The sequence below is a fragment of the Neolamprologus brichardi genome, unplaced genomic scaffold (assembly GCF_056152115.1).
Source record: "Neolamprologus brichardi isolate AB-2024 unplaced genomic scaffold, ASM5615211v1 NODE_ptg000036l+_length_2141236_cov_1, whole genome shotgun sequence".
NCBI lineage: Eukaryota > Metazoa > Chordata > Actinopteri > Cichliformes > Cichlidae > Neolamprologus > Neolamprologus brichardi.
This window is the reverse complement of record NW_028270138.1, coordinates 364142-391741: the sequence shown is the minus strand read 5'-3', so window position 1 is coordinate 391741 and position 27600 is coordinate 364142. Positions and strand designations below refer to the sequence as shown.

At 42.9% G+C, this 27600-nt stretch overlaps 1 protein-coding gene across 3 annotated transcripts in view; it reads left to right on the top strand.

The window, feature by feature from the left end:
- Window positions 1–27600, top strand: part of grik2 (glutamate receptor, ionotropic, kainate 2) — a 350278-nt gene that overhangs the window by 298944 nt on the left and 23734 nt on the right. For 2 of the 3 annotated variants that reach the window (XM_087837588.1, XM_087837589.1), the window contains exons 16-17: window positions 19810–20060; window positions 20320–20347. In XM_087837588.1, the coding sequence (XP_087693714.1) occupies window positions 19810–20060; window positions 20320–20347 (279 nt within the window). The remainder of the gene's footprint in view (window positions 1–19809; window positions 20061–20319; window positions 20348–27600) is intronic. The other variant, XM_087837590.1, reaches the window with a different exon arrangement.

The following is a 27600-nucleotide window of genomic DNA, read 5'->3' as shown; positions in this document are numbered from 1 at the left end:
CAGGATTTTGAATTCAATTCTGGATTTAACAGGAAGCCAATGAAGGGAAGCCAAAACAGGAGAAATATGCTCTCTCTTTCTAGTCCCTGTCAGGACTCTTGCTGCAGCATTTTGGATTAGCTGAAGGCTTTTCAGGGAGTTTTTAGGACTTCCTGATAATAATGAATTACAGTCGTCCAGCCTGGAAGTAATAAATGCATGAACTAGTTTTTCAGCATCACTCTGAGACAGGATATTTCTAATTTTAGAGATGTTGCACAAATGGAAGAAAGCAGTCTTACATATTTGTTTAATATGTGCGTTGAAGGACATGTCCTGGTCAAAAATGACTCCAAGGTTCCTCACAGTGTTACTGGAGGCCAAGGTAATGCCATCCAGAGTAAGAATCTGGTTAGATACCATATTTCTAAGATTTTCAGCGCCGAGTACAATGACCTCAGTTTTATCTGAGTTAAGAAGCAGAAAGTTAGCGGCCATCCAGGTCTTTATGTCTTTAAGACATTCCTGCAGTTTAACTAATTGGTGTGTGTTATCTGGCTTCATGGACAGATAGAGCTGGGTGTCATCTGCATAGCAGTGAAAATGTATGCTATGTCTTCTAATGATGCTGCCTAAGGGAAGCATGTATAATGTAAACAGAATTGGTCCTAGCACTGAACCCTGAGGAACTCCATAATTAACCTCAGTGTGTGAAGAGGACTCTCCATTTACATGCACAAACTGGAGTCTATTAGATAGATATGATACAAACCACTGCAGTGCAATACCTGTAATACCTACAGCATGTTCTAATCGCTCTAATAGGATATTATGGTCGACAGTATCGAACGCTGCACTAAGGTCTAGCAGGACAAGCACAGAGATGAGTCCACTGTCAGTCTCCAGATCAGTGCCTCCATACTGTCTCTGAGGTCTACAGAAAATTCCTTAGACTTCCTGACTTGGTTTGTGCTCTGACATGCACCATCAGCTATGGGACCTAATTTAGACATGTAAATGGTAAATGGTAAATGGCCTGTATTTGTATAGCGCTTTTACTAGTCCCGCCTAGGGACCCCAAAGCGCTTTACACACCCAGTCATCCACCCATTCACACACACATTCACACACTGGTGGAGGCAGCTACAGTTGTAGCCACAGCTGCCCTGGGGCAGACATGTATATCTCTTTTCAAATCATTCCCAGTCAATTGGATTTACCACAGGTAGACTCCCATCAAGTTGTGGGCAGAAGAGATGATAAATCAGAATCAGGGTACTTTATTGATTCCTAGGGGAAATTATGTTGGTTACAGTGCTCCAGTACAAACAGTAACACAGACAGACAATACAAGAAGTAAGAAATAGCACAATATATATAATATATAAATACATATAAGTCACTTACTGATAAATATCTGAATAAGAAAGAAAGAAATCAAGAAAGAAGAGTGTGTGTAAAAAGGGTGAAACTATTGCAGTGTTCACAGTGTGTTAGATGGAGGAGTTGTACAGGGAGCCACAGGCAGGAATGACTGTGTCATTCAGTGGTGCATTATGGGTAATCTCAGTCTCTCACTGAACGAGCTCCTGTGACGGGCCAGCATGTCATGGAGTGGGTGGGAGGAATTATCCAACATTGTTTTTATCTTGGACAACATCCGCCTCTCCATCACCACCTTAAGAGGGTCCAGCTCCATCCCCACAACATTACTGGCCTTGCGGATCAGTTTATTGAGTCTGTTAGCATCAGCAACCCTCAACCTGCTGCCCCAGCATGCAACAGCATAGAGGATAGCACTGGCCGCAACAGACACGAGTCATAGACAGAGGTAACTGAGAGAGTTCAGTCTTTTTCAGATAATTAATAAAACGGAAATAATGCAAGTTATTTATTTTTTCTGTGCGGTACGAGTCTCAACTCTCGCGGCCCAATACCGGTCCGCGGCCCGGGGGTTGGGGACCGCTAGTGTAGAGGGTGAAGTCCCTTGTGGTGCCCCTGTGTCGCTGATCACCTTGTTAGACACACAATGTGGAAGATGCACATACTGTGGTCTTCCTGTCACGTAATCAACAATCCAGGACACCAGAGAAGCAGCCACCTGTATCGCTGTTAGCTTATCACCCAGGAGGGTCAGCCTGATGGTGTTGAAAGCGCTGGAAAAGTCAAAAAACATGATCCTCACAGTGCTCGGCTGGACCAGGTGGGTGTAGACACGCTTGAGCAGATAGATGATGGCGTCGTCAGCTCTGAGGAGGGGCTGGTAAGCAAACTGAAGGGGATCCTGATGTGGTCTGACTATGGGTCAGAGCTCGTCCAGGATGAATTTTTCTAGGGTCTTCATGATGTGGGAGGTCAGTTCCACGGGCCTGTAATTCTGGGGGCCTGAATCCATGATGGTCTTCATGCTGTTCTGCTGTAGTTTCCACTCCAGCTTCCTCCTGTAATTGTCCTTAGCCTCTCTGATCTTGTCCTTTAGTAACACCTGGACCCTTCTCACCTCCTTTATTGCCCCCTCTGAAAGCCCTGTTCTTGTCGTTCATGTGTTTAGGCGTTTTCTCTCCATTTTGGCCTCTCGTCCACACTGAGACGGCGTTTTCCCCAAAGGAAAGCGCTCTTGAAAATGAATACATTTGAAGAAGGTGTATTTGTGTCGCAGTGTGGACAGCGAATAGGGAGACTTTCTAAAACGATGACGCATGTTAGTCATATGATGCAGTCATGAGACCAATTAAACAAAGATAGGGCGTCATACAGCAGTTGTCTGACAGCCCTATTAAAGATTAATATCAGTCTGCTCCAGACAGCTTTTCTTTAAATTATTTAATTCTCACTCACTTTTCCAACTTTGTGCTTTTATGTTACTCGCAGCAGCAACTCCACCTCATTGTCAGTCCATTTAAAAAACTCGGTGCTTTTCCTCAACATTTTGCCGTTTGACGTTTCAATGAGCCAGAAAGTAAATAAATGGCAGACAGAAATGAGGCAGGCCAAATCTTCTTGCGTTTCACGCAGTGTTGGGTAAGTTACTTTAAATTAGTAACTTAGTTACATTACTAGTTACTTCTATCAAAAGTAACTCAGTTACTTCAAGTTGCTCGTTACTTTCAAAGTAACTAGTTACTAGGGAAAGTAATTTTGGTTTTACTCAGAATTCTCTTGTTAATGTGTTGCTTCCATAACTGGATCCCCAGCAAGGATGCCAGTCTTCTAGCTTGCTTACATGTTAGCACTATCCTGCCACAGTGCTGTGATGGAAACTTGTACACTTGCCTTGGCATCAGCCCCCAGTGTTGTGTTAGTCCCATTGAGCACTGAGTTCCTGATGTTATTAGTGCCCAATTAGCCTCGTACACAGATAGGAAGGGTTCAACAGGCACCATCATCAAGTTTGACTCAGGACGAGAGAGCGGATACGGCAATCACAGTGGAACGGATAGAGTTATTCATTGCCAGTGTTGGGTAAGTTACTTTAAACTTTGAACTTAGTTACATTACTAGTTACTTCTATCAAAAGTAACTCAGTTACTTCAAGTTACTCGTTACTTTCAAAGTAACTAGTTATTAGAGAAAGTAACTTTGGTTTTATACAGAATTCTCTTGTTAATGTGTTGCTTCCATAACTTTGCCAGTCTTCTAGCTTGCTTACTTGCCACAAGTGCACTGTGCCACCTACCAATGGAAAGAAAAAATAATGTGCACATTTCCATGAGAGAAATCCCACGCCTGGACCGTCGTCGACTGCCGCCATGATTCTAGCCTACGTCACAGTGTCGCGTGCGCTTTTTACATCCAGCACAAAAACTGCAGTCGTGGTGCTTTCGATTGTACTCAGAACTCAGAAATTCTGCCTTCTGAATAGGAAGATGTAGGTAACACCAGACTGCAGATGAGCTGCATACAGGGCTGGACTGGGACAAAACATCGGCATTTTGACTAGAGACCGGCCGCCATTATAGGAAAAATCATAAAGCCTTTGAATGAAAACAAACTCTGTTGTGACAGTGATGTACACTGTTCTGATGGTATATATGCATCAATCTATCAATCGTTTGTTGTAAGATTCAGATAATTATTTCATAAAAGCGAGACATTTTAAATGAGAATAAGAAAGTATTTCTTTGTGCCCCCCTCTCCCTGTTAATGCCCTACCTGCCCCCCTGGCAACACTTTGCTAGACCCGCCCCTGCACAGTTACCAGCTGTCAGCTACTTAGAAAAGGATCCTGGTGTTATTTGTCTCTCAGAAACAGTTCATAACTTCAACTCATTCATGTCACCTAAAAGGTAAACCTGTTTCTCCATCACCTGTTCAGCTCTGATGATTCAGTAAGGACGTCTCCTGGTTTCATCTTCATGTTTCCCTCTCACCACATATCCAAACCATCATGACCAGCAGCTTTACAGCTGTGGCTCCAGCAAACATCAGCTGATACTAGAAATTAATATTGAATAAATTCTAACAACAGCTGATCAAACGTGCTGCTGTTGTTTAGCGCGACATCCACTGGTTTCCTCTTTCTGGCGCAAAGTGATAAACAAAGAAGAGAGAAAAGCCGATCAGCTGATCATTGATCAGTTTCATGATTGAAGTAGCAACAGGAGAGAGAGGGGAGAGAATGAGAGAAGAAGAGGCAGCTGCAGCAAAGACAGAATAACTCCAGCTTTGTGTCTTTTGTGTCTCTTTGTGTCCATTCTAGCTGAAGTACGAGACAAACTGTGTTCCTTTTCAGCTCAATACGAAACGCTCAATATTTTTGCCCCCCCCGCAGTATATAAACTTAATAATAACTAAATTATTGTAACTGACTGTGAAAAGTCAGCACAACGAAAATAAACTCCACCTAAACTTTTTATTTATATATCTGACCCAGACAGACTGCAGGTCATAACTTCTTACCTGAAGTTCAGTTCACACTCGGACCAGCGGCCGCCTCGGGTCTCTGCTCCTCCTGCCTCCCCTTTCCCTCATCCACCTGCTGGCCTCCACCACTTGTTAATATTACTGAATCTGTGGAAGCTCCGCCATAGCCATCACCAAACAACTGAGTTATTTTTACACATCTGCCAGCATCTGGCCAATTCACCATCACTGTTTATACCGTTACGTAAAAAAAAGAAAAAAAAACATCGGCCCATAAAACAAAAAATCACCATCGTCCCACCGAGTCCAGCTAGGGCTGCTCAATTAATCGAATTTTAATCACGATTACGATCTGGGCTTTCAAATCGAGCGCACCTCTCTGCATTTCGAACATGTGTCACAACAATTAAGAGGACCTGAGGGAAGCTCGGAAAGCTAAGCAGAAGTTATTTGGAGAGGAGAGTGACTGTTGTTGGTTGAAAAGAGGTAAAAAAAAACTTGAGTGGTGTGGAAACATTATGGGTTCACGGAGTCAGACGTGGATCAAGTAGACATAGTGTGTAAACTTTGCTACGGTGTCGTAGCTGCACCACAGAGCAACACTGCAAAGTTCACTAAACATAGATGTTTACATTTTTCATTTATTGCAAACATTTGCACTGTTATCAGTATTTGCACAATATTTTATATTATTTTTTAAAGTCATTATTCAACACATTGTTATTGTTAACCTTTTAAAGCCGGTCAGAGCAGCACGCTCCGTTTTGTGTAACTATTTTTAAATCCCTGTAGAACCTGAACCACGTAAGCTAGCGCCATAATTTTTTTTGCATATGAAACCGGAGGAGTTGTACTTACATCTTATGCCATCAGCTTGTCCTCGGTCACAGTTTCCTTCCACATATAGTTTTGCAAAACCTGCATAAAAAGCTCTTGCAGCAACAAAAACATAATATTCCAGAAACACGCTTTGCCGATCTGATCAGCTGTTCATAACACTTCCCACATTGAAAAAGACGCGAACTATCGCATGTCCGCCATTTCCTGCCCGAAACCGGAAGTGACATCATTTTCGCGGAAAATGTAGTTTTTTACTTGTAGGCCTTAAAAGCCTAAACTGGTGTTTTTATAAGTCATGTTTGACTTTTCTGAATAGTTTCTGGGATGCTTAGAACTCAAATTGCACTGCTGGAAATAGTTTATTTTGATGCTATTTTCTTTGCAAATTTGCATCATAGGATTGTTTTTTTGTTTTTCCTGCAGTATATAAAAATTGCTGTATCTCCAAAATAAAACTATGAAGACACTCAAAATAAATTTCCTGTGGTGGGAAACTATTTTTTGCAACTTTTTTGTATTTAAAGTTTTGAGGGATAAGCCTCTCAAATTTCTCCAAGTAGAAATATATGTAAAAAAAAACAAAAAAACAAAAACAATTTTCAATTTTTTTGTAGTTTATTGCACTTTTTTGCAATTAATGTAGTTACTATGCACTTAATGCAGACATATTATTAAAATCTGGGCTATAACAGTTGTATTGATGTATAGCAACTTGAAATGCTCCCACAAATGGCACTACAGCATGTAAAAAAAATAATATAAGCTCTGGCGGACTTGGTTCTATGGTAGGTCTTAAAGGGTTAAATAAATATCGTCAAATAATCGAGATCTCAATTTCAGTGAAAATAATCGTGATTATCATTTTTGCCATAATCGAGCAGCTCTAAGTCCAGCTATGGTTTAGTATGTGTTTAGTAGTTTAGTAGCAGGGCCATGCGAAGACGTTTAAAGGGGTGGGTGCTCAAAGTTAAAAAGGGGCACATTGAACCAGGCTGAATAACAACAACACACATTCATCAAGAATCTAATATGGGAAGGGCAGGGCTGTGTTGATCTGAGACTGTAGACAGTAAAAAGTCCATAGGAGAGATGGTAGCTGATTAAACAAGTGTCATGAGATAATAACAAAATGCAAAGATTGGTGACAGCGCTTGGAACCATAAGGCAACAAAAAACTGTGAGAAATAATTTAGGCTCTGCCTGTGAATCACTCTTTGCTTCTCTTCTTCCTTCCATCCCATCATTTCATATTTCACTCTCCACTTGCTGTCTGTCTGAGAACAAGGCACAACTTGCCATTGCAATAAACTATAATTTAATTATCCACACCTAACAACTCTTGCACTTAATCTATAATAAAATGATGACAGAAAAATGTTATAGCCCTGCCTTTAGTAGCCTCACACAGCTCTACTGTTTCCTCCTCATGTCCTTACCAGCAATGTCTGGATAATGTTATATCATGAGTAATAATTTAAAAATAATCCATATACATAAAACAAACACATGCACACACAGTGACATTTTAGACCTTCTTCAGAATACTGTATATACTATGGGCATCACGGTGCTGATCCAGAATACTTACATTATTATTTATTACTAGAGCTACAATAATAAAGCAATAAGGAGGGGGAAGTAATAAATATGAAATAATGTCATTATGATGATTCCATTTGTTTCACTAACCACTCTGTGCAGGGGCAAAGCTTATTACATTTTTAAACTGTAGAGATACAATAATTTTACTGCTGTAAAATCCAAATTTTGTCTTATTTAAAATATAAATCTAATATAATCTGCTTCTTAATGTTTGTTCTTTAAAATACAGCGTGTGTTTTTTAATATATTATAATTATAATAATGCATAATTATGTGGGCATGCATATTAGACCGTTTTTAGTGAAATATAATCCCCCCAGAAAGGCAGGAAAAGCCCGGAAACTTACTTTAAAACTAAATATGTTCCCTAAAACGGTGACAGAGCTACAGACCCATGACAGCCTTACACAGGTAGCCAGCAGCTATGACCAGCACACCTGTGCAGTTAATAAAAGGACAGGTAATGTTTGTCACGCTGTTGCACACACAGCACGCTCGTTTGTTTCAGCATACCAACGTGTACATAATAAGCTAATACTCCTGTGTGCTATAGACTACAGTGTACGCTGTACACCTACTTACTGGTTTTGTCGCATCAGTCTGTGTCTCTGAGTTAACTTGTGTTTCTCCTGCAGCTCCGGACCGCAAAAAATGCGCGTGCTCTTTGTGAGCTCGTTCCCGGCTCGTAACCAGCGCGTTCTGCCGTCAAGGGCGATCATTGGTTAAATGTGATCATGTGATTTCTTTTTGTAGAGGGCTAGCAAAACAACCATTTTCGAGGGCATTGCCATATTGGAATCCCGACTTCTCTGACGAGGCTAACCAGAACGCCTTTTACTGAGTGTGACATCATTCCCAGGTCCGTGTTCCGATTTCCGGTCGAACGAAACACACAATGTAATGAATAACGAGCCTATCTAAATCCCAGTAACGATTAACGCGTTCCAGATTTTGGCATAATAACTAGTTACCGTGCTCGTTACCACAATAATAATTGAATAATTGATTAAATAATTGATTGCTCAGCACTGCTCTTCCTCTCTGGAATACTTTTTTATTCACTGCAAACCGTTTTATTCTCCGCGGGAGTTTGCTTTATTCATCTTGGCCGCTGTTTACATCCCGCCAGATGCGGATGTGCAGGCAGCTCAGTGCGCACTCGCGGAGCAGATACTGCACATGGAGCGGACATTCCTGGACTCTCTCATTATTGCTCTTGTGGACTTTAACAAAGCCAATCTGAGCTTCCCAAATACAAGCAGTATATTAAATGCCCGACCAGAGAGGAGAGGATATTGGACCACTGTTACAGCACGATCAGCGCGGCCTATCGCGCGGTGCCCCGCGCTTCACTTGGACTTTCTGACCACGTCATGGTCCACCTGATCCCCGCGTACAGACAGAGGCTGAAGCTCTCCAAACCTGTCGCGAGGACTAAAAAACTGTGGAGCAACGAGGCTGTGGAGGAGCTTCGCACATGTTTGGAGTCTACAGACTGGGACACAATGAAGGCTGCTTCTAACAGCTTGGACGAGTTTACGGACACTGTCACCTCCTATATCCACTTCTGTGAGGACAGCATTGTGCCATCACACACCAGGGTGAGTTATAACAATGACAAACCCTGGTTTACTCCTAAACTCAAAAAGCTGTGGCTGGAAAAGAGAAAGGCGTTCAGAAGCGGAGACAGGGACTGCTACAGAGAGGCCAAGTACAGGTTCACTAAAGAACTGGACGTTGCTAAACATCAGCACTCTGAGAAGATGCAGCAGCAGATCTCAGAGAACGACTCGGCCTCTGTGTGGAAAAGTTTTAGGAACATCACCAACTACAAGCCTAAAACCCCCCACTGATGACTTGCTCTTGGCCAACACCCTTAACGACTTTTACTGCCGTTTTGACGAGCCATCAAGCAGCCTTCACACCTCCAACGGCCCCAACAATAGAGACACTTTGGACACTCACTCCCCCACCTCTCCCCCCTCCATAGAGCCATCACCCCCATCAAACACTTCACCTACAACACCTCCCTCCTCACCCCACACCAAGGAGGATTTCACACCACCTCCTTCCACTACAACTCTTCATATTCATGAAGCAGATGTGAGGAAGCAGTTTAAGAGTCTGAATGCTTGGAAAGCTCGTGGCCCAGACGGTGTGTCTCCTGCCACCCTCAGACACTGTGCAAACGAGCTGGCTCCAGTGTTTTCTGGCATTTTCAACTCCTCACTGCAGGCATGTCATGTGCCTGCCTGCTTCAAGTCCTCTACCATAATCCCTGTCCCCAAGAAACCAAGGATCACTGGACTAAATGACTACAGACCTGTGGCTCTGACATCTGTAGTCATGAAGTCATTTGAGCGCCTGGTTCTCTCCTACCTGAAGACCCTCACGGCCCCCCTCCTGGACCCCCTGCAGTTTGCATACAGAGCCAACAGGTCTGTAGATGACGCTATCAACATGGCTCTACACTTCATCCTGCAGCATCTAGACTCCCCAGGAACCTATGCCAGGATCCTGTTTGTGGACTTCAGCTCTGCCTTCAACACCATCCTTCCAGACCATCTCCAAGCCAAGCTTTCCCAGATGAATGTGCCTGATCCCATCTGCCGGTGGATCACTGACTTCCTGACGGACAGGAAGCAGCACGTGAGGCTGGGAAAGAACGTCTCGGACTCCCGGACCATCAGCACCGGCTCCCCTCAGGGCTGTTTCTTTCTCCTCTGCTCTTCTCCCTGTACACCAACTGCTGCACCTCCACCCACCATTCTGTCAAGCTAATCAAGTTTGCAGATGACACCACCGTTATTGGACTCATCTCGGACGGGGATGAGTCTGCCTACACGAGGGAGGTTGAACGTCTGGTGTCCTGGTGCAGCCACAACAACCTGGTGCTGAATGCCCAGAAGACAGTGGAGATTACTGTGGACGTCAGGAAGCACACAGCCCCACTCCCCCCCATCATCCTGACTGACACCCTCATCACCACTGTGGACTCATTCCTTCCTGAGTACCACCATCACCCAGGACCTGAAGTGGGAGCCCACCATCACCTCCGTCATAAAGAAAGCCCAGCAGAGGATGTACTTCCTGAGGCAGCTGAAGAAATTCAACCTGCCAACACGGACGATGATGCAATTCTACACTGCAATCATCGAGTCCATCCTCACCTCCTCCATCACCGTGTGGTACGCTGGAGCCACTATCAGGGACAAACAGACACTGCAGCGTGTTGTACGCTCTGCTGAGAAGGTGATTGGCTGCAGACTCCCATCTCTGCAGGACCAGTACACCTCCAGGACACTGGGGCGTGCAGCTCAGATCACAGCTGACTCTTCTCACCCTGGAGATAGTCTGTTTGACCTGCTCCCCTCAGGCAGGAGGCTCCATTCGCACCAGAACCTCTCGCCATAAGAACAGTTTCTTCCCCTCTGCTGTTGGACTCATGAACAATAACCGTATGACTGTTCCCACCACTAACACATGACCCTACGCTGTGTTCACTGCATCATGCCATGTTGGCACCAGAGATGGGCAGTAACACGTTACTTGTACCACGTTACTGCCCGCGTTTTTCAAGTAACGAGTAAAGTAAGGGATTACTATTGCAAAAACGGTAATTAGATTACCATTACTTTCCCGTAGGAACGCTGCGTGATTTTTTTGCGAGAATGTCTCATGACAGTGACGTGAGCGAGTGCGACGTTCGTGCCAACAGCTGTGTGCAGATCAACAATGGATCATATATCGAGTGCAGAGAGAGTATGAGCGTGCAGCGTTTAAAGCGTGGAAGTACTGACCTTACTTTGAGTTTGATTCCATAAAAAGTGACAAAAACATCAGTGTCCGTTGTGCGTGGGAAGAAAACTTCTTTTTACAGCGAAAAAAACCCTTAAACTTCCGAGCAAGCACCGAGTAGCTACGACGTAATGGGAAACTCACAGAGAAACTCGCGGATTCTTCAACTGACCGCTGCACACCTGCACCAGGGTAACCCTCCGCCTACCCCACTCCTGCTTTACAGGTGAAAATAGAGCAACAGGACCGCTAGTCTTTGACTTTATTTATTTTCTGCTGTGTTTTACTTGCATCTATTTGAAAGACTGAGTGTAAACACAAATATGTATATATATATATATATATATACACACACACATATATATATATATATATATATATATATATATATATATATATATATTATGTGCTGGAATGTGCAGAAAATAGGTTTAATATTAAACAAATTTCTTCCAGTCAGAGAATGTTGCATATAATTAAATGTTTGCTTGATGCATAAAGTTAAAAGATTAAAACTAATAAAACAAGTTTTAAAAAGAGACTTTTCCATTTGATTACATTTTGTATGATGATTATGCAGAAAAAGTAGAATTGGGCTGAAAGATCTATCACTTTATCACCTATTCAGGTTGTAAATCGTGTTTTTAAAAAGTAACTAAGTAATTAATTACTTTTGAAAATAAGTAATCAGTAAAGTAACGGGATTACTTTTTTGGGGAAGTAATCAGTAATTAGTTACTGATTACTTTTTTCAAGTAACTTGACCAACACTGGTTGGCACTGATCACCACCTGCACTCATGTATATATCTATCTACTTTGCACTTTTAATTCTTATTTTCATGTCTATTTAAGCGTTATATGACAGTATGTTTGCACTAAGTACCGCAGCAATTACCTAATGTTGTAAACCTGCTCAACATTTGGCAATAAAACCCTTTCTGATTCTGATTCTGATTCTGATAACGTAGTTACTGTAACACGTTACTTAATAACGCGTTAGTCCCTACACTGTTCACACGTGCGCAGTACTGGAACGTAAGCGTTTTCGGCCGTTTCAATGTGGACGCACAACTCTGAAAACGTCTGAAAACGCTAGTGTGGATGCGGGGCATTTTGAGACGAAAACGCCGTTTTCAAATGTATCTGGGCTAGTGTGGACGTAGTCTTAGTCACCCACGTCACCCAGAATAGTATGGACATGGTCTTGTGACTGCAGCCACATGGCTGAAGGCAGAGGAATGCTATGCTTCATCAAGGGAGCACAGTTATCATTGTCACTGCTCAGGGTGTTTTGATTTCAATACATTAGACTTTAGTGTAACTTCTAAATAATAATCATAGTACCTCTACACGATAGAAGGTAGTGAACTGATATTTTGTTCTAATACGGACTGGAATGGAGCGCTTTTCTACTCTGAGCACTCAAAGCACTTTTTATACAACTAATTCATTCACACAAGCATGTTGTTAAGTGCTTACTAAGTAACATTCATACACATTCACACTCCGGTGGATGCATCGGAGAGCAACAGGGGGTGAGTGTCTTGGATATTTGGCATGCAGACTGGAGGAGCCAGGGATCGAACCACCAAGCTTCAACAGCATGTTGTCCCTCTGTAGTAGAGGGAGAGCTCATTCTAAATATCTGTAATTATGCATGTTTTAGTTTTTCTAATAATTATAGGTGTGTAAACATTGTGTTTGCAGGGTGAAGGCATTACTGTATTTACATGCAGGAGGATTTCAAGCCTCACATCGGGGATATTAACTTATGGTGGCAGTGAAAGTGTTCACAGTGAAAACATTAGCATAGATTAATCACAGCAATGGCTTTTAATGCGGCATTACAAGTACAATGAGTGACTCACAGATCTGTTGTAGGTTTATATGTTTCACATAGTTGAGTGCATAGGGACGATGAAATGGTAATCCTTGATATAAGTATTAATAATTAATAACAGTAAGCCTGCACAATCAAATTTAATCAAAGCAAATTGAATGCACAAAATGGTTACTAATATTAAATGAGCTTTAGAACTAGCATACTGAACGCAGCGCTACCATGGAAACGTACCGTGGCCACTTTAGATAGCGCAGCTCAGCGTGCGAGGGAGAGGCTGTCGAAATTCAGACGAGACACAGACCAACAGAACTGCAACGGATGAAAGGAAACAGGCTGCGCTACTGGGTGAACTGGGTGAACTGGGTGAACAACATTATTTTCTTCCTTAACCTCCTAAGACCCGAACTCTTCCACAGCAGCATTTTTACTTTCTCTTTGATATTTGGACATATTGAGACCCGATGAATGTAAGAACGAAGAATTACCAGATTATTTTTTTTACCCGATTTTTGTTTCTGAGAAAACAAAAATCGGTATAATTATAGTTGCAGTACAGCGGTAACTCGTTTATCGCGGGAGTTATGTTCTAAAAATAACCCACGATAGGTAAAATCTGCAAAGTAGCCAATTTTATTTTTTTTACAATTATTATAGATGTTTTGAGACTGTAACACCCCTCACTACATGCTTTATACACTTTTCTCAGACAGGCACAAACATTTTCACACTTTTCTCTCTATTTTAAACACTCAAAGTTCAAACCTTTGTAGAAAAAGGAGTCCAGTGTTATAGAATGAAACCAAAGGCACCCGTAGGTGACGACGTTTAGTTGACACTGTTGTGTTTCTTGGCGAGAAAACTTACAGACATAAAGTACAGCACTTCAGAGTCACACTGCTAGCGATCGAAGATTTATGTAAATTTGACAAGCTGAACACATTCTGAGCTGTACAGGGGACATGGCATGGAGGAAATTGATTGACAGTGGTCTGCAGCCAATAAGGACACAGAACACTACAAGCTGTAAAAAAAAAGGGGGGGTGGGGAAGGACAATTTAAAACTGCTGGCTAGGGTTAAACATAAATTCATTGAAATTATAATTCATGTCTGCAGTAATTACACGAGTTACGTCACCGTTTTATCATCCGGCAGTTGCAGATTCGGCGTGCACAGCTGTTGGTCTTCTCTATGTCACGTTGTCTGCTCACAGAGAAGTGAAGTACAATTCATAATTCAAAATATATGTCAGACACATGAAAACAGGAAACATTTGTAATTGGCTATTGATGTGGATATTCCCTGTTTTAGACTCAATGCTCCCTGACTTGTTCTCCTCGTGGTCCTTCTGCATGGCAACGGTCTTTGACCTCAAGTCAGGGATCTTCTCCTGTGTGAGAAAACTCCTTCCTACCTTACAGTTGTTACCAGACATGTTATTTCCAATTTAACTGACAAATCACAAGTTTCAATTATTTTTGACTGGAACACCATGTTATACCCCCACACAAAGCCAAGGCAGCCTCTATCTATCTGAAGCAGTGTTCTGTAAGTGTGGAGCAATTTACCTTCAACACTTAACTCTATGCCTCTTAGTTTACCCTTCACACTGTGGAGGTTGATGCACTCCTTCTAACAAGGAGTGCATCAACTCTATTCTGAGCATGCATTGCAATTCATGTTAAAAATGAACTTTATTAAAAAGCTTCTACCCAATCGGACCAGAATGGACATGTCCTAAAAATGATTTGGGCTTTATAGATAATTTTTGATAAAACAGTGGCAGTATAACGTCCTCGTTCGTGGATATCAGGCCCTTGTAGAGCAAAATTTAGTATTTTGGCCAAGACAACCCAAAATGTGACGTCCACATATATGGACGCCAGGTCCTAGGAAGTTTTACTTTTGTATTGTAGAGTATTAGCCTAATACACTAATCTGGATCAACGGAGTTACAATGACTCACGACTTAAGTTTATAGATCAGTAAAACCGATAAGAGGGAGCGTTTTGTTGCAACCACCAAATGTTGGACAATTCTAGTTTTTGTGGGTTTATTCTCACAGCTAGGGAGGGCCCCCACTGTAGTGAGGCACAAACCCCTCCTCCCACCGACAGGGACTATACCTTTTTTGAAGTCACAGTGTTCAGTGTTCAACTGTTGTTGTTGTTTTTTATGTTTAGAGCCGGACTGCTGCTTAAACTCATTAGAAATGATTTGATCATAATATTAAAATACTGATGTTGAATATTAATGGTCTAAATAATCCTGTGAAGCGTCAGAAGGTAAGGACCAAATTAAAGAAAGATAAGTCACAGTTTATTTTTCTACAAGAAACACATCTGTCTAGTCTGGAAAGTGAGAAACTGAAGAGGTTTGGATATGCTAACGCATTTTACAGTTTATATCCTCATGGGTGTAGAAGAGGTGTGATTATACTTATCTCCGTTTCAGTGAAATTTTAATATATTAAAAAAAATTGTGATAAAGAAGGAGATTTATTATTGTGAGAGGAAAACTGGAAAACAAAATGGTCACACTAGTTAATGTGTATGCTCCACCTAATAGTGCAAAACAATTCTTTAAAACATTATTCGATACCATTGTTTCACAAACGGATGGAATAATAATATGTGGGCGTGAGTTTAATATTGTGATGAACAGTAAACTAGATACAACTAATAAGAATAAACATACCAACCAGGTTACGAGACTGGTCAAGAGAATATTTAAAGAATATAGTTGATATATGGAGAGAGTTTCACCCCTTTAAAAGAGACTATACACACTATTCTCCCCCCCACAACAGGTATGCTAGAATCGATTATTTTTTCATGAATAATAAGGATTTAAGTAGGATAAAAGAGTCTTTTCACGTGTGTTATGAATAAATCTTCTTTTTTTCGGTACCGGTACTAGTTTTATTTTGTTGTATTTATCCGCGACTCCTTAAAGGCCGGTCCGTGAAAATATTGTGGGGCATAAACCGGTCCATGGCGCAAAAAAGGTTGGAGACCACTGTTCTAAGTAATCAAGATCACTATAGATATTTGCAGATTAGGGACTTTTTAAATGAAGAAGTAAAACATAATATAAATCTGGATAAAAATTCAATAATCAAAACCATAACTGAAGCCTACAATGCAAAAAAATGTAGAATAATCTCTATAATTTACGAGCATGTAATGCAGGCAAGAGGGTGTACAACAACATATGTAAAACTGAAGTGGCAGAGAGAGTTGGGAGGGAACATATTTGATGAGGAACGGTCACAAACCTGGAAAACACAGCAGTCAACAACATCATCACGTGCCTGGAGACTGCACTGCTGGAACAATGTAATTAGACTTTTTATAACACCCAGAATTAGGAACAAACACACTTCATTGCCACAACCGTGTTGGGGGGGCTGTGGAGATGTAAATGTGAATCGTTCCCATGTTTCTGGTTCTGTCCCAACATCGCAAAATTTTGGGAAGATGTTCATTTAGTTATAGGTAAAATTCTGGGTTATGCTGTATCTAAGTCTTGTACATTATTATACTTTGGAGTCATTACGGGAAATGTGATGAAAGAAGACAGATACATATTGAAAATTATGCTTGCAGCCTGTAAAAAGGCAATCGCAAGAAAATGGTACAAGACAAACCCACCATTGCAGGGTTAGGGATGAATCGCAGGATGAATGGATCAAAACTATGGACGAAATATAAATCATGGACTTGGACTTACAAAATAAGGACTCAGGTCAATACCATCACAAGTGGGAGAAATGGACTGAGTACATACATCTGACAGGATAAAGAGCATCACATTGATAATGAGAAATGATCAAATTGTAGAAACATGGTGACCCAACTCGAGTTTTATTTATTTTTTCTTTTTTAAATGTCATTATTTTTCTTTTTAATGTTCTGTTTTGTTGTTAGCCTCTACCCCCACTTTATAATGTTAAAAGAAAAGCAATAAACAGAAAGTATCAACAATATTTCTCCCATAATTCCTTCTATTCGATGGCTCGTTATTAAAACCAGAATTAAATGTAAAAATCTTTCTCCTCACATGCGAGGTCTTGAATATTCAGGCTTCATCTTACTGGCACCATATCACCCTAATAGTGCACTTCACACCCAGACCGCTGATTACTTCCTATTGTAGGGCATTTAATTGCAGAATGGGAGTCTTCAGTTTTCAGACCCCTCTTCTGCAGAACCATCTCCCAGTTCAGATTTGGGAGACAGATACTCTACTTTTAGTATTAGGCTCAAAACTTAACTTTTGGATAAAGCGTATCGTTACGGCTGGATCAGGTGACCTTAAATCCTTCCTTATTTATGCTGCAGGAGGCTGAGGTTGGTGGGGGCTTCCCATGATGAGTATTTCTTCTTTACTCACCTTTTTCAATCACTGTGTTTTATTAAATTTGATTCTTTTTCATTCTTTTACTGAATAGAGAGAACACGACTCAGTTAGTCAAAATATTTATAATTTTTTATTTAATCATCTTCCGGATAAGAGAGATCTGCACAGCCCAAAGCCAGTTGCAAAATCTCTAGCATTAGAAACCAAAATGTGTCTCATATAAGTGTTATTTTGGTCCTTTATATGGAATGCCAGGACTGCCATAATGAATTAATTAAATACACCATTAAATAATTAATTAAATATGTCAATAATTAATTAGTTACATGTGTCATAAATATTTATGTAATTAATTATTTCCAATTTTAATTAATTATTGCCACATTTAATTAATTATTTAATGGTGTATTTAATTAATTCATTATGGCAGTCCTGGCGTTCCATACTTTACACGTCACACATAGTTTTGATAAAAACAACTGTGTTACTAGTTCTGCTTTTTCTGTCTGGTTTCCTGTATTTTATTAATATGCCTCTGCAGCTCTGCACTAAACGTCCTGTTTCTTAAACTTCCACTAACTTAAGCCTCTGTTGCTAAGGCGACCTGTCACCCTCTGACCTAGTTCTCTCTCACAGCTGGCCTTGCTTTATAGAGGCCTTTATTATTAAACTACATAAAGACATATAATCAGAAAATAAGCACTAAGAATATATGTTTACTCCGTAACAGTTTATTCACCACTCTGCATTTAATCATTGGTTATTATTCAACTCTAGCTCTCAGTGTGTCTTTAGACCTGCCTCCTCCTCTTTACCTTGGACCGGTCACTGCTACCTTAGGCCTGGTTCTGCCTGAGGTTTCTTACTGTTAAAATAGAGGGTTTTTCTTCATACTGTCGACATATGGTTGCTCATGTGGTCGATCATCTGATTGTCGGGGTGTTTCCTCTGTATTGTTGTAGGGTCTTTACCTTATAGTGTAAAGCACCTTGAAGCACCTAGCACCTCCTTCTGAGCAGGTCTGGGTCCGCTCCAACCCTCGGTGGTGATCATTATCATGAAGAGTGAGCAGTTGCTGTAGCAGCAACAGCTGATTTCACACAGGTCCCCTTGTGGTGATTTCACTTGTATAACCTCTATACAAAAGTGAAGCGTCTTTTTAACAGTATGTCTCATTGTTTATCAGTTTTGACAAGGATGTTTTCTCTCTCTCGTCCTTGTTTGCATCACCTGTCCCAAAAGAAGTGAATTCTTGGATCAGCCAGTCTGTCTGCAAGATTAGTTAGTCTCCTTGGGAAGGTAAAACTTTGTTATGGCCTGTGATACTGTCTTGAGAGGCAGGTGCTGCTTGACACACTGTGCACTTAAGCTCCTCAGCAAGGACAAATGTGGGACCAAAGGCTACAGTCCCATTCACACAGTATCTGTGTTTGCCTGATGTGGTTTATACATGTGCCTCAGGTCAGAACTTGCCCTCAAAATGAACTGTTTTAAGATCACAGAGAGTATTTACATCATACTTTAATATGCAGTTCTAGACCAATAAGTACCCCCTAAATCTTTCACAGCCCATTTAATGACTGAAAGTTCTAATAAAACTGTAGTTCTGCACACTCCTCTCTGCTTTGCAGAGACTGACCAGCAACAGCAGTAGTTGAATCGTACCTTCCCACTGTCCTGTCACAGGACAGCTCCCATCATGATTTGTTACTGTAACAAGTTTTGTTAAAATGTGCACAGGTCAGCACAGTGATGTGAGCATCTGAAAAGCTTTGTCGCAGGCCTAAATCCAATGGGATTTGGGTCCTTTTTGGCCTCTTGACTTAATGAGTCAGTTTTGCAACTAAGGACTTGAACATGGAGGCAATGTAAGAAAACCCAGGAACAAATAGTCCATAGTAGTTGGCAACATATAGGAATAATTTTAGTTCCTTGGCATTCTCTGGCAGCTCTGGTTTATATCTATGGCCACCCCATCTGCAAAGACACCACATGGCCCAGGTACTTGACTTGCACAGCACATATTCAGCTTGACCTTCAAGTTCTCTCTCTGCAGATGCAGGTGGCACCAACTGTGCAGTCTGTGCAGACAACCTGATATGAGCCATGATATCAGGTTATAAACTACACCGTTCAAAATTAACTAGAAGGATTAAGGAAGCAAACAAACATCAGGGTCCAAGACAATAATAACCACCACTCTTACTAGAAAATAAACATTAATTTCTAAGGTGACCAAAACTGGCTAACAACACACACACACCCAACACTAAAAGCCAAACACTTCTCAGCCCACTGGCCAAATGCCAAGGGGTGTTTGGTGCTGGAGCAATATATGAAACAGTCTGAATGCTGTTCAGCTGTGGCAATCAGGTGTGGGGAAACCTTGGACAGGAAGGGAGGGAGAGAGCAGCTTTCTGTCATAAAGGGGCCGAATGCTGTGAAAGGGACAGTGGTGGTCTATGGGATTTAGTTAGCTGCGTCAGCTGCTTACACTGACCTTATGTGTTTTGGTCCTTTAGGCTCTCCGTACAGAGATAAGATCACTATTGCCATTCTGCAGCTTCAAGAGGAAGGGAAGCTACACATGATGAAGGAGAAGTGGTGGAGAGGAAATGGTTGTCCAGAGGAGGAAAGTAAGGAGGCCAGTGCCCTTGGGGTGCAGAACATCGGTGGGATCTTCATCATCCTGGCAGCTGGACTTGTTCTCTCCGTCTTTGTGGCCATGGGAGAGTTCCTCTACAAGTCCAAACAGAACGCACAACTTGAAAAGGTAAGAAATACATTTGATGTTTTTTGTTTTTTAATTCAAATTGTGATAGTTTATTACAACAAACACATGTCACAAAGAGTAGTCTCATGACAAAGACAAATACATCAATCAATTTTAAAATAAATGGAACAAAGTACGCTAACTTTCTTCCCCACATTTGTAAGAAAATGATTGTTTCTAGTTTGCGGAAACTTACACTGTGATGACAGTGCCTAATGCAGTAAGATAAGGGTTGGTCTTTTTGCATTTATTCACTTAGGCCCAATGGGGACAAGGAGATAAGAAACGTGAGGAATTCTGCTGTCACCATGGATCCAAGCTAGACTTTAACCATCATCTCAAATGATCTCCAGAAAAACTACAGAATATTTTCTATTGCAATACCCTAAAACTTTCAGAAGGTTTTGTTGTGACAACCCCCAGGAAATGGGAATACTATGAGCAGTTTATGTCCCTGTTTTTACAGTTTACTAAGCCGCATGACCCACTTCATCAACAGCCACACCCACTAGCACACATTTCCCAGTGCTGCTTTTCATTTCCATGTTGCACAATCCCATCCTTCTTGTGCTGTCACCATTTTCACTGTTTATATCTGTAGTATTTAGTTCATAAATAGCTTCTATTAATAATAATGTATACTTTATTAATCCCCTGTAGGGAAATTCCTCTCTGCATTTAACCCATTCACCCAGTGAAGCAGTGGGCAGTCTGTAGGGACAATACCTTGCTCAGGGGTACCTCAGGGTAACCGTTCAGTGGATTTGACCCCCTGACCTTTCGATCATGGGGCGAACACGCTACCTACTGAGCTATCTCCTCCCTCCTCTCATTTTAATCAGTTGAGAGACAAGACTGTATTGTTTGACTGGAACTTTTAAGCAAGCATCTAGCCTCAAACACGTTGCAACTATAAAGAGCACCAGACAAAACTCAGCTGTATTGAAAAATATGTCAAGTACCTTTTCCCCCAATTTCCACCAAAAGTGTACTGCCAGTGCTTACGTAGTGCCAGTTTTACTGTGATGCTTTTTGAGCCTGCATAGCAACAAGTGCAATAAATAGGTTGCACTTTGTAGTTTTGCATTATATCCTGTTACGCCTCTCCAGATGACCAAAGTCACGTCAAAGTCTGCTTTATTGTCAAAAACCATACAGATCATAAACAGGAATAAGAAATTGCAGTGCTCACACTGCCCTCAATTTTACATTCAAACAACAAAAACATAAACAGATTAAAACAAAAATGTCCAACACAATCCACGTGTTTGAGTGACTGTCTCTCAGTCTGCTGGGTCTAGCTCAGAGGCTCTTCAGGCTCTTTCCTGATGGCAGCAAACTGAAACAGATGAGTGGAGTCACCTATAATGCAGAGGGCTTTTCGGATGAGGCAGGTGTAATAGATGTTCTGAAGGAAGGGAAAAGAAGTGCCTCTGTAGAAGTTGCTCATAAGGTTTTTGCTCTCCTCAGTTTGCAGAGGAAGTCACTGTTGGGCTTTTCTGGCCACAGATGCTGTTTTTGACCAGGAGAGATCTTCTGAGATGTGCACACTCAGGAACTTAGTGCTGCTTACCCTCGCCACAGCAGCACCGTTGATGGTTAGTGGGGTGTGCAGGGTGTGAGTTCTCCTTAATCTATGATGATCTCCTTAGTCTTCTCGAAATTCTGGGACAGGGAGAGAGCTTTGTAATCTCCTCTCTGGGTGGTGAAAACATTGCCCAGAATGTTGTTTCCCTGTGTAGGAAATTTAATGTGTTTGTGGAGTTTGGGAAGCACAGTCTTTGGGTCTGCACGATCGAAATCACCCGCTAGGATGAGAAAAGCATCTAAGTGGGCCGTCTGCTGCTCACTGACATGCTGATACAGTTCAATCAGTGCCTCACTCCTGTTGTTGTTATTGGAGCAGGGAGGGATGTAGACAGCAACAAACAGTATGGCCGAAAATTCCCTCGGTAAGTAGAACGGTCTGCACTCGATGATCGTAAGCTCCAGCAGAGGTGAACGGTGTTTGCAAGCCACAACAGCGTCACGACACCAGGCATCATTGATGTAAACAGAGAGTCCCCCTCCACAAGTCTTAGCCCCTTCGGCGAAAAAAATCAAATCATTTGTTCAATGGTTTTATTATTTGTGCATCTTCTGCCAAAGTTCCTCCCATATGACTTGTACTAACTCACACAGTGTGCTGACCTGGGGGAAGGTAAAACTCATTCTGACCAGGTAGAGAGCAGCACGTGTGGCCAGCAAAAGAAAAGTAAATTATTTTGATTAAAATTAGCTTATTTACAATAAAAATATTTTTTAAAAAGGAATTAAAAGTAAAAGAAAATGAGTATATAGTATAATAAAGGTATACAATTATTTGTGAAAACTCCACAGCCATCAGTTGACAAAGTAGGCAAAACCTTAAGCAAGCAAAAAAGTGAGAAACCTTCAAAATAAAAGCACATAAATAAAAAGATGCATTATACAAAAACAAACTAATAAAACCAAAGCATAAAATACACAGAAAAAAACATTACAATGTTACAGATTTTACAGATTTATTTTCCCCTTTTTTCAGTAGAAAGGGTGAAAAACAGGAATGGAGCAACATAAGTATAAAAAATAATAACTTTTTTGTTGTATTTTTTTCTCTTTTTCTAACATACGAGCCACCAGGAGTTGCTGTATAGCTAAAACTGCCAGGGCCAAATTTTACCAGCAGTTAAAATACATTTCATGATTTTAAGATACAAAGTTTTTTAGCTTTTCATTCTACAACAGAAAAGACTAATACTACTACTCACAAAATGAACTCTTAACACATTTTCAAATGATATAAATTACTTTTATTGCTCATTGCTGAAAAATCTCCCTTTTTTAAGCAATACGTTGCACAAAAATGCTGGTTTTAACAAACAAAACTCAAGAAAATTAAAATCCCGAAATGATATATTATTTTTAATTTTTGTTTATTTAAAATGATCAGAATATTGGAATTTTCGAGCAAATATTACATAGTTCGGGCTTTACAGCCTTTAATAGGCACAATTACATCCACGTATCCATACAAGATATTCCTAATTAATGCGCACATAAAATTGACAGTTTACGTGGAGGTACATGTAGAGCATGTTAGTGAGACTCACAAATACTCTGACAAAATTTGTCTCTGAATGTATGAAAATTGTTTGCTTCATAGGATTTCGTATAGCAAACCATCTTAATCTATATCTCACATTCCACAGATCTCAACATTTTAACTTTAGTTAAGTTAAAGTAGAAAAGCACCAAAGAAGAGACTGCCCCAGGAGACCCTAATGACCCCAGATACCCTGGGAAATGGCAAGTGGATCTCCCAGCGTATCCACTTTCTGACAGTTGTCAGAAACAGGGAGTGGGTTTCTGGGCTTTCTAGGGCCTTTGAGATTTACCTCACCAGGTGGGCTTCAAATTGACCCTGAAACCTTGAGTCAACACTGTCCAACCTTGATTATGAGCCTGTCTCGGCATTGATCTTGACCCCAAGCTGTCCTGGGATCCCAAAACAGTTAAGTTTCTGGCAGTAACAATATTTATTCTCATGGTAAAGAAGGCCATCAGGTCCTCAGCAAGCTGGCTCAGAATGCACGGGAGTGGATGTACCCACAGTTCTGGTCCCCGAAGGCAATGCACTGCGCAACGCCTGGCCAACCTCACAGCAGATCAGCTGGTGGAGGTCTAGGGATATATTGGCATGGCTGTGGTAGATCTTTTTGTGTCTAGGGAGATAACTCAGCGTCCCATCTTTCTCTCCATATGGAGAGATAATCAATCGATCAGGCATGGATGCGATGGCCTCCCTTTATGTCTTTCCCTCCGTTACTCTCCTTCACCCTCACCTGCTGAGGTTCCAAGTGGAAGAGGTGACCATTATCTTAGTGGCTCCCAACTAGCAGAACACCATTTGATCGTTTCTTCAAGGTCACCCTTGGGAGCCCATTGGATGCCTCTCCATCTCTTCCAGCTGTGGGCCTGGCTCCTGAGACAGCGTCTCTACTAGTCATGATCTTGCTTCAGTTATTGGTTAGTAGCTCCATCTACCAAAGCAACATATTCATTTATAAACATATTCATGTTGCAATGAGAAACAAGTGGATTCCCTCACCTTCACAGCCCATCCCATTTTCCAATTTTAGCATGAACTGTTGGAGGAGCGCAGGTCCACCTCAGCTCTGAAATAATGGTAGCAGCCAAAAAAAGACAGCATGTGTCAATCCCCAGAAACTGCTAGACTGACTTGTTGTCCCCTCATTGCTCAGTTCTTCATGGAGGTAGTAGGGTGCCTCCCCATCAAAAGCAACTGGCTCTCCCTCCATGAGATGTAAAAATGATGCTGATGGCCTTCCAGCGTGAGCCATTCAAACTCCTTGAAACAGTGGAGCTAAAATGGCCTACAGCATTCTTGTTCGCTATAGTGTCAGCTAAATGAGCGCGGGAGCTGTATGCTCTATCACTGCACAAAGAGTGCTGCCCTGGCATGCAGGTGTGATGCTTCATTCAAATCCTGCCTGAGACTGTGTCAGAGTCCTATCTCAGCCAATCTTTTGTAAATTCTTTGTTCTTCGTGATGGCCATATTGGTGAGGACAGAGTAGAGCACTCTGCTGTCGGTGATGGCTCATTTAAACTCAACTGCTATCCTTTGCTCTCATGTGGACAGTTGTGACTGCTTGGTTTCTTTCTTGTGTGTCTTTCAGAGTCGCATTTAAACAGAACATGTAAGATGAAGAAATAGTCTTGACAAGATGGAGAATTGTTGGTTACATTGTGACACAGGTTCTCTGAGTGGACAGACCATCGCTCCATCTCTTGGCAGCTCCAAAAGACATTCCAATCAAGGTTAACCAACAAAGCACAGTGCTTATGTAGACACGATAGCAATAAGTGTGTGGCCACCACAGGGTATTGTGTCTTAAGTAGTATCTGTGTCAGCTGCTCTGTGGCAGTCAGTCCCGTACTTATGGAACATGTAGTGTGGAGAGATAATCCCTCCATTCAGGGAAACCTGATTTAAATGTAACCATCCAATCTCTTTGGACCTTATACTGTGAGTTTAATTTAGCAGATACTACGTTCAAGTTGACGATGTTAAACTCCAAGTCTGTTTGTTGTCACGGTCTGGCTGGCAGACCGTGGGGGACCGTGGCAATGATCCCGCATCGGTGGGAGCTCCAAGACTCTCCTAAGTAGCTCCCCCGACGAGCCCTGATCAGCAGCAGGTGTGTGGCAGGAGCTTCGGGTGTGGCCAGCCCACCAGCAGAGCCACACACACCAGGCCTGAAGGCGCCCGCAGAAACACATACAAAACCCAAAACCTCCCCGCTAAACAGCCACCACAAAACAATAAAAGAAAAACCCAGTCAATAGTCCACCCCCCGGTCCAGTGGCAGCAAACAGTTCCGGCGGCCGACCCGCAGGACGGCAAAACAAGCAGGACCCGCTGTGGGTTAGGCAGTGGCGGAAAAACAGTTCAGGAGGCCTACCTCTAACCCCTCGATGGAAACGCAGCAGCTCCGGTGGCCTGCCAATGATCTAGTGGCGGCGGTGCTGCAGCTCCGGTGGCTTTCCACGGGTCCAGTGGCGCGGGCGCTGCCCCTCCAGCGACTTGCCACACGTCCGGTGGCGGCGGCGCTGCTCCGGTGAGCAACAGCGAGATGTGACACATGATCCCAGACAAGCCGGCCGTACTGGACGAGAATGTGCTGGTCGCAGACATAGCGGCCCTGCTGGTTGCGCTGGTCCCACCGCCTCGCTGAAGTCCTCCGTGGGCAATGTGGGCTCGTCCCGCTCGCCGGCTGGCGACGCACGCTCCTCCCGCTCGACGAGCTCCTGCTCTGGCTCGCAGGGCTCAGCTGGAGGCGCGGGCTCCTCCCGCTCTCTGAGCTCCTGCTCCGGCTCGCCGAGCTCCGGCTCCTGCTCCGGCTCGCCGAGCTCCTCATCTGGCGGTGATGACGGTGACACGTCAGCAGCAGGCGGTGGATGGGGTGGCAGAGTAGTGGATGTGGAAGGTGGAACAGATGACAGCTGAACGACTAGCTGGGCAGCAGACTGAGTGACTAGCTGGGCAGCTGGCTGAGCTACGGCTACAGGCTGGGCAGCTGGCTGAGCTACGGCTACAGGCTGGGCAGCTGGCTGAGCTACGGCTACAGGCTGGGCAGCTGGCCATGTTAGCGATAGATCAGGTGACGGTACTAGAGACAGAGCTACTGACTGTAGTGATATTTGTTGAGGAAGTTGAGCAGGTGCTTCAGCAGCTAACTGAGCTGCAGGTGCTTCAGCGGCTAACTGAGCTGCAGGTGCTTGTGCGGCTAACTGAGCTGCAGTAGATGGAGCAGATGGCTGAACTGCAGACTGTGCTGATGTTGGAGTGAATGGTGGCACAGCGACAGCAATCAGTTGAGCAGAGAGAGAAGCAGTCAGTAGGGTGGCAGCAGCAGACAGTGAGGCTGAGGGTGGTGTGGAGGCCTCAGGCAAAGGCGGTACTAATTGCAGCTGCACAGGGCGCACAGCCGGCCCGGGATGCTGCAGCTGTGCAGGCAGGCAGTCAGTTTGGGTAAAGGCAGCGAGATACAATCTTTAGCAACACTTTATCTCCTCAATCTTTTCTAGCCTCTTCTTTCTTTCTTCCCCTTCCATTTCCACCGTCACAGGGAAAGACATTAACACACTAGAGATCATTTTACTTCCAGCAGCATTCAGAGCTGCTGGAGTGGGTAGTGGAGTGGAGGCTGCTGTAGGTGGGGTAGAGGATTGAACTGCAGACTGCCTAGCTATAGACTGGGCAGCTGCCTGAGTTACAGGCTTGGCAGTCTCACAGTTCCTAAGTAAACAAACAGATGGAGTGAAAAATGAAAAATTGTCCTTATGACTCACCACAGCCAGCTGTTGTGAAGTCCGGGAATCCGGCTGCGGTGAAGAGTGCCGGCGGCGAGCGGCGCATCTTTGACGTTGCCAGGGCCGGCGTGTCAGGCTGTGGATCCACCAGCTGGTCGGGCTGAAGAGCAGCCTGCGAGGCGAGTGGAGGTGGAGCGTGTTAACTAGAAAGTCTGCGACGATCGGGTAGAGCGTATCCGATACCCAAGGGAAGCAAGACAGCGACTCTTTCAGCCGCTTTTCCACGGCGCGATGAAATTTTTCCTCGTGCGCCTCCAGCCATAGGTCGCAGAGTCTATTAACTTTATCCGTCACCTCCCTCCTGAACCTCTCCGATGAGTCCGCTGGGTCCATGTTCGGCGGGATCATTCTGTCACGGTCTGGCTGGCAGGCCATGGGGGTGTAGGGAAGGAGGACCCAGGCGCGGTGCTCTGTGTGTGAACATTGCGTTTATTTACAGTGTATGGTACAAAACAACAATAAATCCCCGTGTTTTCCCCAGACTCCGTGTCGTGTCCTCCTTGTGCTCTCTGCTCCCGTGTGTCGGCACTCCCGGTGCTCGCTGCTCTTCAGGCCTCCCACGCTCCTCCTGCAGGAAACAATAGCGGCAGCTGTCAGGACACTTAACAATAGCAGGCATGTGC